The sequence below is a fragment of the Carassius gibelio genome, chromosome B18, assembly GCF_023724105.1.
Source record: "Carassius gibelio isolate Cgi1373 ecotype wild population from Czech Republic chromosome B18, carGib1.2-hapl.c, whole genome shotgun sequence".
NCBI classification, from domain to species: Eukaryota; Metazoa; Chordata; class Actinopteri; order Cypriniformes; family Cyprinidae; genus Carassius; species Carassius gibelio.
Genome location: NC_068413.1, coordinates 18079278 through 18094775, shown reverse-complemented (window position 1 = coordinate 18094775; position 15498 = coordinate 18079278). Strand labels below are relative to the sequence as shown.

Sequence of the window (15498 nt, the reverse complement as noted above, 5' to 3'; positions counted from 1 at the left end):
AGGATGGAATGAGAGGTAGAGTTGAGTGTCATCAGCATAGCAGCGGTATGAAAAGCCATGTTTCTGAATGACAGAACATAATGATGCCATGTAGACAGAGAAGAGAATTGGTCCAAGAACTGAGCCCTGAGGGACCCCAGTAGTTAGATGTTGTGACTTAGACACCTCACCTCTCCAAGATAAATTAAATGACCTATCTGAGATAATTATTAATAATTTGCAGTGCATTAATGAATGTCAACATAACCTCTTGATTTTAAAACTGTATTACTATATGTTGAAATTAGCAATAGGAAAGATGATTAAATACTGTAGAAGTAATCTTTATTAGTAGTTCAATAAACCTATCTTAGTATCATTGAGATACTATTATAATTTTTTAATTAATATTTTAAATTCATTTTATTTTTATATTTTCTGTTTTCATTTCAGTTTTATTAATTTTGCTGTGTTTTGTGATTTTAGCTTTTTAAAATGTCTATGTAATTTCATTAATTTTTATTTCAGTTTTATTTGTAGTCATTTTAGTGCATCTAGGTAAACTAAATGAAACTGAAAACATTTTACAACTAGATGGAATAATTTATTTTTTTTCATTTTATTTATAAATTGTTTTTGTACTACACATCCTTATTTTAGATTTTATTTTCTAAAATTGTTTTATCTTTTTAGTTTTATGTTTTTAGTTCTATAATAACCTTACTAATGCAATCAAGTAATTTTGCCAAATAAACCTTAGTGTAAATTTATACTGGATAATTGCACTGGTTTAGGCTAATATGTTTAAGGATGAGAATTAATTTCATTAGTGATCCAAACAAAGGCATCCAACAAAGGTTTATTTCTGGTAGTGGTCAGATTGGGAGCGTGGCTGTAGATGTCCAGTCAGTAGGTCAGGATTTGTGCAGATGCAGGATTACATGATGCCTTAAAAAACTGCTGAGGCTCAGTATTTAGCTGCACTCTTTGTACTCCAGTGACCTACTATGAGAATCATAAACCTGTCTGTCTCACACACTGTGATGCAATGCTTATGTCTGCGTAACCTTATTACATGCAGTACTTTGTTATGAAATAAGATACACTTTCTAAGAGTCATGTATATATATAAATGATTCAGCATAAATAATTATCATCACAATTACAGTGAAAAGTTGAAAGATCCACACATTTGTGTAAAACCCGACTCCCATTTTCATGCTTCAATGAAAGAACAACATCCGAATGTCTGTCCATAGGGTCACGTGATCAATGTCACCAATTTGATTAGTGACCTAGAAATAGTGCAGAATCTGAAATGTTTAAAAACAAACAAACAAACTAAAAATATTTAAAATTAAATAGGGTAATAAATATATATAAACTATTAAATTTGCAAAAGCACAAAATTAACATTAACCTCATTCATATAAATATCGTACATTGTGCCGTTTTTATGGATTTGTTTTGTGTTATTAAAAAATAAATAATAAAAAAACTTTCATAGTATCTCGGTTATACTCAAATAACACTGCATAGCTGTGCTCATATTCTGTACGTCTGCATTCAATATTTAATTCCTACGTGTAGTATTTATTATGATTTTGCATGAAATAAGTGGGATCATGTACAGTCAGATGGTCATTATCGTGGAGTTACAAGACAAAACACGGACTGAGCAGCTGCACATCGTCCCTTACATAATTATTACAGTTCTTTTCAGTGTTTTCCACAAAAGTGTCTGTTCTTCACACCATAGGAGTGGATTTACATAACTCACGGAGTTACATTGTGGTGTGAGGAGGATTAGAGCGCTTCCTAAAAATATGTGCCACTTGGTTTGCTCGGCTGTGCGATGTTGACCCGGTTTGGGGTGTGAGGTGATGACCCTGTTTCGGAGTGTTACAGAACACTGACCCATTTCTGACCCAGCGCAGGTGAGAGGATTAGTGTCTAGGCCGGCCAGGAACACCTGTCTTGTTCCCCACAGGCCTTAATCCAGGAGAGGCCTCCTCAGCAACAAATTCAGACAATTGGTGTTGCATCGTTCAGTGAGAGTGTGACACAGCGTTGCCGAGCACACTCGTGTTTCTCTAGCAGACGCTTGCATGCGGTGTGTGAGATCAGGAGCTGTGCCGCTGTGTTCTTTACTGCAGTGTCATGTGTTTATGTGTGAGAGAGAGAGAGAGAGAGAGAGCTGACTCTCACTATCGCTAACATGAGCAGGAACACACACTCAAACTCTCACACTCCATCAATACAGACACTCACAGAAACTCTCGAGAAATGGCAGGGTGAAAATTCACCTAAAAATCAAGAAATTATATGTTTCTGAAAGAAGTTTCGGTAACACTTTAGTATAGGGTCCAATTCACACTAATAACTAGTTGCTTATTAGCATGTCTATTATTAACATATTGGCTGTTTATTAGTGCTTATAAAGTACATATAATGCATGACATCCATAATCCTACCCAATACCCTAAATTTAACAACTACCTTATAAACTATTAATAAGCAGCAAATAAGGAGTTAATTGAGGCAAAAGACATAGTTAATGGTTAGTAAGAATTGGACCCTAAAATAAAGTGTGACCGAGGTTTCTTATCTGGAAAAACATACATGGTTTTGTTTTTGAATGAGTTGCTTGTGTTTTTTAAGTGGTCTTTTTTTGCAGATGAAACTATATATCATTGTAGTATTTGTTGTACTGAATATTGATGTCAATTAAAAAATATGTGGCTGGAAAGATGACTTTCATCACATTATTTATATAGCATTACATTAAGGAGAATTTTGTGGGGAAATGTATTTGTCATGATAATGAAATGCACTGCAAAAAAAAGCAATGCAATATATATACGTGTGTGTGTGTGTGTACAGTATGCATGTGTGCATGTACTTCTATATCATCTTGGGGTTAAGCATGACCCACGCATTTCATTGTGACATTCACTCACCCACCACAGCAGCACAGTGAATATTACTCTCTTCTAAAATGACCCGTAGCCGTAACAACAGTGTGTAAATCAATGATAGTGTCACTACATGGTGACGTCAGTGGAAACTTAACCGAATCCAAGAACTTTGACCTAAAACTCCACCATAAACATTCAGCAGCCAATTCCAGTCTTGTGTGTTTGTGAGCGAGTGAGTGAGTCATTTGTACTCGTGCCAGTCCAGTTCAGGCCGTGTTTAACCTCAACACACTCCAACACTATCAACAAACGAGGATCAGAGGAAGTTTACGGAGAAAACTGAAATCCTCCACACAATGGAGTGAAAGCTGATATTCCGCTGCTCGCTGCAATCCACCGAAGTACATTAGGAGCGAAGTGAACCCCGTTAATCGGCTTGGCTGAGTGATGTGGGCGGATTGGCCTATAAAAGGACTTATGAGCTGGATTCATATAAACACTAGGAACATTAGGAGCACGCAGAGATAAGCTGGTTACAAACCTTCTCAAACAAAGCACGTGAGAGAAAGAGAGACGGCCTAAGAATGACAACAACGGGATTTCAATTATATCGGCCACATTTAGAGTAAAAAAAAATCATGAAGGAAGCTCATCAACAAACAAACACTTCGAGATCGGTGGGAACTTGTGCAAATATATTTCCAGACGACATAGAAGAGATCAAAAACGTACACATACAAACATCTGAGATGTACAATAGCAGTTCACGACTGCATTTCCCCCACAAATACAGTGCATTTTGTGTTACGTGACGCGAGGGTTTCTGACAGACTAAGAGAAGAGATTTTACAGTATCAAAAAGCAACGTGGTGAAATTCCAAAAATACATATATTTATATATAGCATACATGGAATTGCCTTCATTGATATGGGTATATAAATATGAAATCTGAGTAAAAACACTTCTAGTTTATGCAGTTTTGTAAATATTTATGACAGACATTCAAGCTCACCTGGCCTGCATTCAAACCAATGAAAAAGTCCACTAATATATAATTTTATTTAACACTTTATGTATAACACATTATAAAAGTAAGATAAGGATAACACTTTTAATGCATTAATTATGTCTTGTAATGCACTTCATAATGCATCCCGTGAACCAGAGTTAAAATACATCAGCTATTCTGTTGCTCTTTTGTTGTTTTTGATTGCTTCTGGATAAAAGTGTCTGCTGAATGACTAAATGTAAGCTATACACTAACACATCTTTAAAAAGTGTAATGCATGAAAAACAACCCTTCAAATATTAGAATGCTTTTTAACTTTGGATACAATTACTTATGCATTACAACATGCATTGCAAATACTTTATAATGCATTATAAATAAAGGCTTGAAGTGTTACCGATTTTTCTTTTGAGTACGACATTATTGATCCCCGTGTGTAAAGCTTCACTATTAGACTTTTAGGATATACACACAAGCATTGTCATAAAATCAACAATTTACAGCAAGGTGGTGGAAATAGGGAAAAATAATTAGTAAGTCTCTAAATGCAGTCCCTGATCAAGCCGGGATGCAGTGGTTGGGTGTTCGGGACATGATGAAGCCCCTGAGACACACACACCTGTACGAGCCCTCCGTGTTCACGCAGCGAGCGTTAACGCAGTCGAGCGCGTCTTCATCGTCACACTCGTCCACATCTGCAGGAGTCAAACACACACATCTTCAGTCGCTTCCCCTAGTGGTGTGGCTGTTTGAGAAGAGATCATGGAGGAACAATCTACCTGTGCACGTCATGCTAGTGATGTCCAGCTGGTAGCCGTCGTAACAGTCGCACGTGTAACCCTCCTCCACGCGAATGCAGCGTCCGTTTTCACAGCCGTGGACGATGCCACACTCTTCTGAACTCAGACTCCCGTAGGATTCATATCTCCCTAAAACACACAGCAGTCAAGAGTTTTTCAAATACATTTTGATATTTTTTATCACTAGGGTAGACTTTAATTTCAGACTCACGCTCATAGGCTTGTCGTGGTCCCTCCCGTCTGTCAGGAAACATTGGGAATGGGGGCGGGGCTCTCCATGACTCCTCCCCCTCTCTGTACGGGGAGTTTTCCGGGAGCGGGGCCAAACTGAACGGAGGCCTGTCCGGACGGGACGGCAGGGGTCGAGCATCAAACGTTCGCTCGCCGCGAGGATCCGGGATACCGAAGGGAGGGCCGGGCGCAGTTTCATAATCATCCTCCTCCTCATAGTAGCGACTTCCACTGGAAATGAGTCGAGTACAGTTACACACAATCAGGTTATTACAGTCTGCTTACACACATTTTCAAAGCTTTGTCTTTTTTTTTTTTTTTTTTTTACAAACAAATCCAAGAATTGCACACACAAAATGTGAAATGCCTCACATGTCTTGCCAAATGAAGCAGTGCATTCAAAATATCACAATATGCATCTCAAAAACAAACATCTGCAAACACCTTTGCCATCATATGAATTCCTGTTAGATTTTTGTGTGTTACATAGAGAATTGTGTGTTTTATGAAATTGAAAAAGCTATTTTAACGATCTAGGCGCATGATCTAAATCAACATACAGAACTACCAAATTTTGCTATAAGTGTGACTGCATCATATAATAACTGCTGTCACTAGTGTTCATCATCTGGTTGAGTACGTCTTTAATTGATTTTTTCCGAAAATTTCTGTCATATGCACATAAATATTACAATATACTAAATATTGTAGAAACTTAATTTTCTGTAAAGTTGCTTTACATTGATTCGTACCGTAAAAAGCGCTTTACAAATAGACTTTAAATGCACCTGCGCCTTGCACTTGAATTCAATTAAATTCGTGTCTGAATCCTGGTGCATTGTCTACAAAGTTTGTCTCTATTCTCTTAATGATTAATGAGTGTGTTTTGGGCATAACGTGCAATAAACCAATCAGAATTACATCTGCCATTCCCTTTAAGAGACAGTTATGATCGTGCCATAGTGGAGTCGCTATTTACACGGTGGAATTTGCAAGTGCAAAGACAGAACGCATCTCCAGAGATGAAACAGAGCTGCTCATGTGCCAGTAAATAAGCAAATACGCAGGCTGATTCTGGTACATGCAATGACTATCCATTATGGCATCCAATACAATAATAATCTTTTACATTGCAATACTTATTTTTATTTATTTGGCATGTTTGTGTGTATGATATGATATGGGTGTGTGACAGGACTCTCTGTGTGTAAGCAGTTGAAGAGAACTGCAGTAGTTGTGTGTCATTCGTGTGACCCACTCACCCCGGGGCCGGGGGCCTGTAGGGGGCGTCTGGGAGCCCGTATGAGCTGGGGGGTCTGCCTCTCAGCCCCGAGCGCCGATCACCCGCTCCAACAGGACTGTAGTCATCATAACGAGGGGATATGTAGTCGGTGCGTCCCGGCTGGGGTTCGGGGTACTCTGGGGGGCTGTACGGCGGGCGGTACTCTCCTCTTTCAGACAAGCGCTCATAGTAAAGAGGAGAGTAAGGAGGAGGACCGAACTCATTACACAGAGCCTCATAGGCCTCTAATCAGGAGTCAGACAGAGAGACTGAATGAGTGTGTGAGCGTTGGGCAAAACTGAACTTTAACATTAAAATTAAAAGAAAAACAAACATTTTCAACACTTTAGCATAATTTTATGATGGAAAGAATACACTTAGAATATACTCGAGTGTGAACTAAATGTAATGTTATGGACACTTAAGTGCATTTTATTTAAAACTTTAAACCTTAGAGTGTTTTTTGACCCACTTAAGTAGGACTTCAATACATGTTTATATGTACCTTCATAATTACTTAAATTGTCTTTGAAATGGTAAAACTTACTCCTGAATGTACCGACAAGCATTTTAAATATACTTGAGTGTAATTTCTATTGAAACTTATATTTAAATATATTTGCAAGTGCATATTTGGAATGAAGCGGCAATTTAGTACAATTCAAATATATTAACTTTAAACATAATATGAAATGTTATGCTACAGTTAAAATATACAGTGCTTTACACATGCTTTAGTATGGTAGTAAACATCAAAATAAGCGTACATCTTTAAAATACAACAAAATATTGATATATTTTGATTTCAAATGTATTCAAAAGTAAAAAGTATTCAGTTGACATTATTACAAAGCACACTTTTTAAAAAGTCTTCTAAAGTGTGTTAAGAAACAGCCATGAAAGTGTCTCTCTTTAATTCACTTAAGTGCTGTTTTATTTAAATAGTATTTTATAATCTTTAAGTAGGGTCTTTAATAGCATACTTTTGAGATTTGAAGGACACTTCAAGAGCACATTCAGTACACTTTAGCACACTATTTTAACAAGGCTTATACACCTGATTAATGTTGTTTGAGTTGATTTCGAAGACTTCGGATGATCTGAATTTAAAAGGCATTTGATGCATCCCAAATACACTATGCATTTATTCACTATTTTTCAACCATGTAATGTATGAATTTTATTTGTCATAAATAATTATAGCCTGAATATCTCCTCCCTCTCCCTTGTTGAGTGCAGGAAGTGTCTAATATGCCACAATTAAAAAAAATAATAATAACCATCCAGGTTTTTAAAGCACACTTTTTTTGGTGAAATCTCACTATTTATACTACAAAACGACACAGAATAGTGCATAAGTACACAAATTGGGATGCATTGAGAATCCAGTTCTGACTGGCACACATTTCTTTTGTGTGTGTGTTGTATGTGTGTGTGTGTGTGTGTGTACCTTCATCTCTGTGGGGGCAGAGGGCACACTGCAGACCCCAGGCTTCACCATACAAACAGCAGCACTCAGTGAAGGTCAGCTGAGTTCCTAACAAAGGACTCTGACACACTAGACTCGCTGTGACGTGACGCCAGCAGAAGTTTAAGTTCTCATCTGAGAAAAACACAGACATACAGACGACAAATAAACTTTAAAAAGGACCTAAAGTTGTCATTTTACACATCACAACTTTTATATTTTTCCATTCTTAAAGGGACAGTTCGCCAAAAAATGGAATCAGTTACTCACTCTTATGTCGTTCAGAACTTATAAGGGTTTAATTTATCTTCAAAACAAAAATTAACATATTTTTAAATAAACTTCTGCACGAGGTTTATTCTTGCATGTCATTCAAGTGATCGAGCGTCCACTGACCATATTTAATGAGCTCTAAATGTGTGTTGGTGGATATGTGAATAAAAACCTACATTAAATCTGTTTAAACTGCTTGATTACAGGGAATTTACAAACTTTAACTTTGAATTTTTGGCGATTTGGACTTACAGTGGAGGGACATGTGTTCCCAAAAAAATTAAAAATAAATAAATAAATAAATAAAAATAAATTGTGTTTGGAAGTACATGAGGGTTAATTTTTGGCAAAAATGCATATAAAGAAATAAAAAAAACGAAATAAGAAAATACCAAAAATTTATATAAAATTAAATTAAATATCTCTTTAAAACCAAAACTTTTAACTCATAATTTATATAAAAATATTTAATAAAAAATTATAGCATTAAAATAAAATATAAATGCAAAAATAATTTGAATAAAAAATAAAAATAAACCTTTAAAATGAAATGCTTAACATATAATTTAGATAAGAAAATGTAACAAAACACATCTAGTAAAATAAAATATAATTACATAAAGTGACAAATATTTATTGTAATAAAAAAATCCTTTTTAAAATTAAAGACTCAACTTAAAGTTTATATAAAAAATAACTTGATATCGATCACAATCTATATATATATATATATATATATATAGATATATAGATATATATCTATATATATATATATATATATATATATATATATATATATATAGTAGTAAAACCAAATATTATCATAATGGAATGGTCAAAAAAATATATTTTTTTATAAAAAATAAAATACAAATAGTTATATGGCCAGCATGAAATACTGGTGGTTGCTAAATGTTATCAAAGGCAGTGTCAGAGAAGTCATTGTAGTCTGTGTCTCTGTGCATCTCTCACCCTCGGCGAGGCCGCTGGCATTGACACAGTTGCGCTGTGTGTCATCCAGCACTAGAGGGGGCTCACACGTACAGTAAAACGTTCCCAGTGTATTGACACACTGACCGCCAGCGCAGGTCTCCTCACTCTCACATTCATTATTATCTACAGGAGAGACAGAGAGACAGAAACATCAGTCTGCTGAGCTGACTTCTATCCCAGCATGCACTGGTGATTTGAAGGCTGACCGATGCACTCCAGCAGATCCGTGTCGTAGTAGAATCCACTGGGACAGTAACAGGCGTAGCCGGGAATGTTGTTGACACACACGCCGCCTTTACACACCTCTGGGTCAAACAGCTTACACTCATCCACATCTGTCCGGAAAACAAACACACTTAGATTATAAACAGCCAATGCATGGGGACTTGAGGAACGTTTATGGGAGAGTCTGTTTACCCTTGTAGCTGAACGCTCCCGTTTCAGTGGTGATGTACCCTCTTCCGCTGGGACACAGAGACTGGAACTCCACTGAACACAGAGATATTGATGACAGGAAAAAAAGTGAATAACTCATCCGTGTGAAAACTGGAATTTGTACTTGAAATCTTAAGCGTATTTTTAATACTGTCCTTGCAGAAGTTAATTACATCTAAGTGCAATTTCTTTACACACTTGTGTAGACTTTTAAGCAGTGCACTTTGTATTAATGTCAAACTAAAAGTTTTCATTTAAAATACACTTAAAAAAAAAAAACAACTTTGGTCATGTTTAAAGTACACTTATTTTGAAGTGTTTACTTACATAAAGTTAATACATTTTACATAAAATACATAAAATGCAACTTAGATTTAATGTGCAGATCCATTACACTAAAATGTGTAATTGCAAATATATTTAAAATGACAAAAGTAGAAATAGAAATTATATTAAAGTATATTTGAATTAAAATTTCAAACGTTTAAATTATGTAATCACATTAAAATGCACTTAAGAATGTTTTTCAAATTCATCAATTCAGTTCATAAAATACACTGAATAAATAATTTTAATACTTTTAAACTATTTTAATAAATTTACACTATACATCATTTTTATGTAAATAACATGGAATTAAGGGTCCAAAAACCTTATATTGTCTTTAAGATTATTATATAGTAGTCAAAATTTGAAGTGGATTAAAACCTTTCATCACATTTGCCTTAGAACCTAAAACCAAAATAGGACAACTTTTTAATTAACTTTTTTGATCCGCTTTAAATGTTGACTACTATAGTTACTAAACTAAACTAAACTAAAATTGTTATTTTAAATAAGATAATATTATATTTAACACAACATCATTTCAGGTAATTATTCAACATTTATAATTTTAATGCATTTTATATATTATAAAAATATATATAGACATATATAGACATAAAAACTACTAAAGAATATAAAAAAAAAAAAAAACACAAACTAAACAAAATGAAATTAACTGAAAATTAAATTTTAAGTCCTACCTCAATGATACTAAATTAACAATTGTAATCTAATTTTTAAGTATATAATTTCTGTAATTACTACTTCACAGTATGCTAGAGTGTACTTATTTTTCGCAAGGCTGACTGATTTGCCGCAGCATTTCCTCAATGTTAGTGTGCGTTTGTTCACCTGTTCCCATCTCGGGACAGACGTCATATTGGCACATGAGGCCCCAGCCCTGTCCCGCTGTACAGCAGCACTCCTGCAGCGTGGTGTTTGGGGCCAGTATCTTGCAGGAGTATGGCTCAGAAACACCATAGTAACACTCTCTGGTTTCTCCGGGCCGAGACTGCGGCAGAGAGCCGGACGATCCAGCCGAGGAAGAGGAGGCTCTGCCAGGCAGCTCTGACTGACCTGCAGCCAATCCAAACACAGTAAGACTTCATTTTGGGACCGGTTCTCACAATCAACTAGCTGCTTATTAGTATGCATAATTACTAGCATATTATTAGTATTTATAAAGCAAGTACAGTATTAATGGCTTATTCTGCACAAACATATTCTAGATCCCTAAATCCAAATTAATACCAAAATGTAACAACTACTTTACTAACTATAAATAAAATAAAGTAGGAGTTTACTGAGGGCAAAGTCATCATTAATGATTACTTAATAGTAGGAATTGTCCCCAAACTAAGGTGTGACCAGACAAATTGTCCTTTGATCATTTGGAAATAATGTTTCAAATACTATAGAAATATTTTTTTACTATAGAAATATCAATAAATATTCAGAACTCATGAAGACATTCGAGACAGTGGCCAGATAAGGACTCATTACACTTATAAATATCACTTCTGAAAAACAAGTGCACTTAATCATACTAAATGTGCTCTTGTAGTGTACTTCAAAGTTTAAAAGTATATATAAAAAACCGTCCTTGCAAATAATATAATATTACTTTTAAAAGACCACTTAAGTGACTTTGAGTGTCACTTTCATGACACATTTAAGTAGACTTTAAAATTAACTTTGTAATTTCAAAACACTCTACTTTAAAGGACATTACAAATCATTATGTTTAAATAATATTTTGTCCAGTGTTAAAGAAGTTAACTTTTAAAATCAATAAAATAAATTATGAAATGCCATATAATGATGTACTGAAGTCCTATTTAAGTGGATCAAAACACTCTTAAGTTTAACTAACTGCATTTAATATGTGTAAACTATAATACATTTTTATTTGTTTGTATATAACATAACAGTTAGGTGTCCAAAACTGTACACTCAGTTCACACTTAAGTATATTGTTTAAAAGTACATTATATGTACCCCCAAAGGATACTATTATTTCAATAAAAAGGATACTGGCAATTTATATAAAAGTAGATTATTTACCCAGTATCTGCATGAGAATTCTTACTTGTATGACACAGAATCACTGCCTTTGTAGAGTGTAACATCAGTGTTACTTAAATGTTACTTCAGTGTTACATCGTTACATCAGTATAACAACAGTGTTACATCAGTGTAACATCTGAGTTACATCAGTGTTACATCGGTATAAAAACAGTGTAACATCAGTTATACATCAGTGTAACATCAGTTATACATAAGTGTTACATCAGTGTAACATCAGTGTTAAATCAGTGTAACACCAGTGTTAAATCAGTGTAACACCAGTGTTACATCAGTGTAACAACAGTGTTACATCAGTATTACATCAGTATACCATCAGTGTTACATCAGTAAAACATCTGTGTACATCAGTGTAACATCAGTGTTACATCAGTGTAACATCAGTGTTACATCAGTGTTACATCAGTATAACATCAGTATAACATCTGTGTACATCAGTGTTACATCAGTATAACATCAGTGTAACATCAGTGTAACATCAGTGTTACATCAGTGTAACATCAGTGTTACATCAGTGTTGCATCAGTGTTACATCAGTGTAACATCAGTGTAACATCAGTGTTACATCAGTGTAACATCAGCGTTACATCAGCGTAACATCAGCGTTACATCAGTGTAACATCAGTGTAACATCAGCGTTACATCAGTGTTACATCAGTGTAACATCAGTGTTACATCAGTGTAACATCAGTGTTACATCGGTGTTACATCGGTGTAACATCAGTGTTACATCAGTGTAACATCAGTGTACATCAGTGTTACATCAGTGTTACATCAGTGTTACATCAGTTACTTGTAGTCAGCAGAAAGTCAAGCAGTTGGCTTGTTTTTGGAACAAAGGCATCGTGTTTGTTATATTGTTTGGTATGCATTTGTTTATGTTATATAAAGTAATAAAATATAAACTTAATTTATAGCAATAAAAAAAACTTATTAATTATCATTATTATTAGCAGTAGTTGTAGTAATACCAGTAGAGGGCAGCACTGAAACAGAGTTACTGTGCTCCTGCTGGAGGTTCATTAGAGTGTGTGTGTGTGTGTGTGTGTGTGTGTGTTACCTGTGCTCTCTCTGTTCACACACTGGCCTGCTTTTATGTCAAATTCCTCCTGTCCGTTCTCACACTCACACGTGAACGAGCCCTCGACGTTCCAGCAGCGCGCCGAGCCACACACACCCTGCATCGTCTCACACTCGTTTATGTCTGTGCAGAGAGAGACACAAAGGGGTTACATAGAGAAGAGGGGAAAAACATAATTTCTAAAGAAAAAAAAATTAAATTAAATGTATTGAATGTGCACTTGTGGTGGAATTCAAATCTTGCAAATATATTAATGAAATAAAAGGCAACTTAAGTGACTTAAAGAGAGACACTTTCATGACACTTTTTCATGTTTATTAACATACTTAAGTAGATTTAAAAAAAAAAAAAAAAAAAAAAAAAAAAACCTTAGAAGTTTTACTTTAAAGAATCATGGCCATGAGCTAGAAATTATCCCCTCGGTTTATTATTTGACTGGCATTTTAGTTAAACTGTGGCCACGTTTTACTTAATAATCTCCTTTTTCTTATTTTAATTTATTGTATAGATATGGTGGCAATTTTATAAAGTGCACTTTGTAATCATGCCAAATGTATTTGTTACTTTAAAGTGCATTTTACATCATCATGTTTTAATTTAAAATGTAATTACAAATATATTTTAGAGTAAGTACACACAAATACATGACGTTTCAATAGAAAAGACAAAGTATATTTTTGTTGATCATAAATGCTTGTCAATAAATTTAATTTCACCATATATAAGTAATTATGAAATGACCTATAAAGATGATCTGAAGTCCAACTTATGTGGGTCAAAAAAACTCTTAATTTAACAAATCACATTTAATACACATTGAAACTGTAATGCACTTTTATTTAAATCACATGCAGTGAGTGCATTAAGTGCCTGAGAACATGCAGTTCACACTCTTTCGAAGTATATCATTTCTGAAATATCTCTTGTATTTTTAAATGACACTTGTCTTCCTGCAGTCATGGACTCACCCACACACATCTGTCCATCTCTGGTGGACGTGTAGCCCTGGTCACACAGACACTGATATGTGCCGATCAGATTCTGGCAGAAGGCGTGATGTCCGCACACCGTCTCGTTAGCGCACTCGTTAATGTCTGCGAGAGAGACCCTGCTGTCATTCTGCACATGTGTGTGTGTGTGTGTGTGTGTGTGATTTGCTGCCGGTCAGACTCACCCACACACTCTCCGGAGGCAGTGATGTGGTATCCGGGCTCACAGGACGCCAGACAGCTGAACGAGCCGATGGTGTTCTCACAGCGCTGGGATCCACACACCAGTCGCTCCGAGTCCAGACACTCGTTCACATCTGCAGAGCAAACTGAGCTGAGATCTACACACACACATCCCTGACACACAGCTACTTTACTGGCCGCGTGGGAGCTTCACACTCTAAGCACAAATAAAGAGTAAAATAAAGGGAAAAGCTAAAAAAAAAACATTCTAATTTCAAATTATATTACAATAATTGTAGACTTTTTATTAGGTCTCTATAATGACTTAATATGATCATTTTATCCTATAATATACTTTTTTTAACAGTGCTGAAAATTTGCCTAAGACATTCTAATGTGAACTTTTCCCTTAGAACTTTTATTTTATTTTATTTTATTCACCTTACATGCAGAAGGAAATGTACATCACACATATATTCCCCTGTTTTTAAGTTAAATAATTTTAGTGTAGTTAGTTTGTTTAATATTTTTTTAACGCCATGTTAGGATCAGGTCTATTTAATTATTTCATGGTAAACACAAGGTCAGCATCATAATCCATACAATTTTACATTATTATATTAACTTGAAATAAAACAAAAAATCTAAAATACATTCAGGTGATACATTACAATTTCTTTAACTTGAACATCCACAGTTTAGTAACTTGTGTCATTGTTTCAGTTAAATCATAATTGTTGTATTAATTTGCCCCTCATTTTAATTCATTTTTTTTTACATCATGTTGAGCGCAGTGCTCTTCAATTTGTATTATTTGGTTAAATTTTAATTTAATTTAATTTAATTTAATTTAATTTAATTTAATTTAATTTAATTTAATTTAATTTAATTTAATTTAATTTAATTTGTTGCCAGTATTGTCATGGTTAAAAAGCCAATAAAAAAATAAATAAATAAAAATAAAAAAAGAGCCAGGCCAACATATTGGTAATACTTTATTATTTTAATTTTTGTTTTGTTTTCTTTAGCATGAAATTGTAGAAAGTATAACATACTGTTTGTATGTTTCCCTGATGTAACCCCTAGAAATGTTGTGATAGTAATCTGTGGATGTGGATGTGTGTGTGTCTGTCTGTGTGTGTGTGGCTGTGGCTGTGGGTGTGTGTGTGTGTGTGTGTGTGTGTGTGCATTTTACCCAGGCAGGCTGTTCTCTCTGGGTTGGTGGTGAAGCCGGTGTGACACTGGCACAGAAACGATCCCTCAGTGTTGGTGCAGCGGCCGTCCTGACAAACTCCCTCCTGAACACACTCGTCCACATCTGGAAACACACACAAAATGCATGAGATCATCCCACGCAGAAGCCATCAGTAATAATGCTCAGTCTCACAACAGTTTTGCTCTGCTCTGGATGATTCAGACCGAGCTCGATTCACAGGAACAGGAA

At 35.0% G+C, this 15498-nt stretch overlaps 1 protein-coding gene across 3 annotated transcripts in view; it reads right to left on the bottom strand.

Annotated features, from left to right (window-relative positions):
* Positions 1-3571: 3571 nt before the first annotated feature.
* The window catches only part of LOC127977033 (latent-transforming growth factor beta-binding protein 4), a 76338-nt gene continuing 64411 nt past the window's right edge, over positions 3572-15498 (bottom strand). For all 3 annotated transcript variants that reach the window (XM_052581677.1, XM_052581678.1, XM_052581679.1), the window contains 13 exons: positions 15250-15372; positions 14057-14188; positions 13851-13976; positions 12862-13005; positions 10569-10793; positions 9372-9443; positions 9161-9289; positions 8934-9077; positions 7671-7823; positions 6201-6465; positions 4919-5169; positions 4687-4836; positions 3572-4602 (listed from right to left, as the gene is read on the bottom strand). In XM_052581677.1, the coding sequence (XP_052437637.1) occupies positions 4466-4602; positions 4687-4836; positions 4919-5169; positions 6201-6465; positions 7671-7823; positions 8934-9077; positions 9161-9289; positions 9372-9443; positions 10569-10793; positions 12862-13005; positions 13851-13976; positions 14057-14188; positions 15250-15372 (2051 nt within the window). In that variant the 3' untranslated portion in view covers positions 3572-4465. The remainder of the gene's footprint in view (positions 4603-4686; positions 4837-4918; positions 5170-6200; positions 6466-7670; positions 7824-8933; positions 9078-9160; positions 9290-9371; positions 9444-10568; positions 10794-12861; positions 13006-13850; positions 13977-14056; positions 14189-15249; positions 15373-15498) is intronic.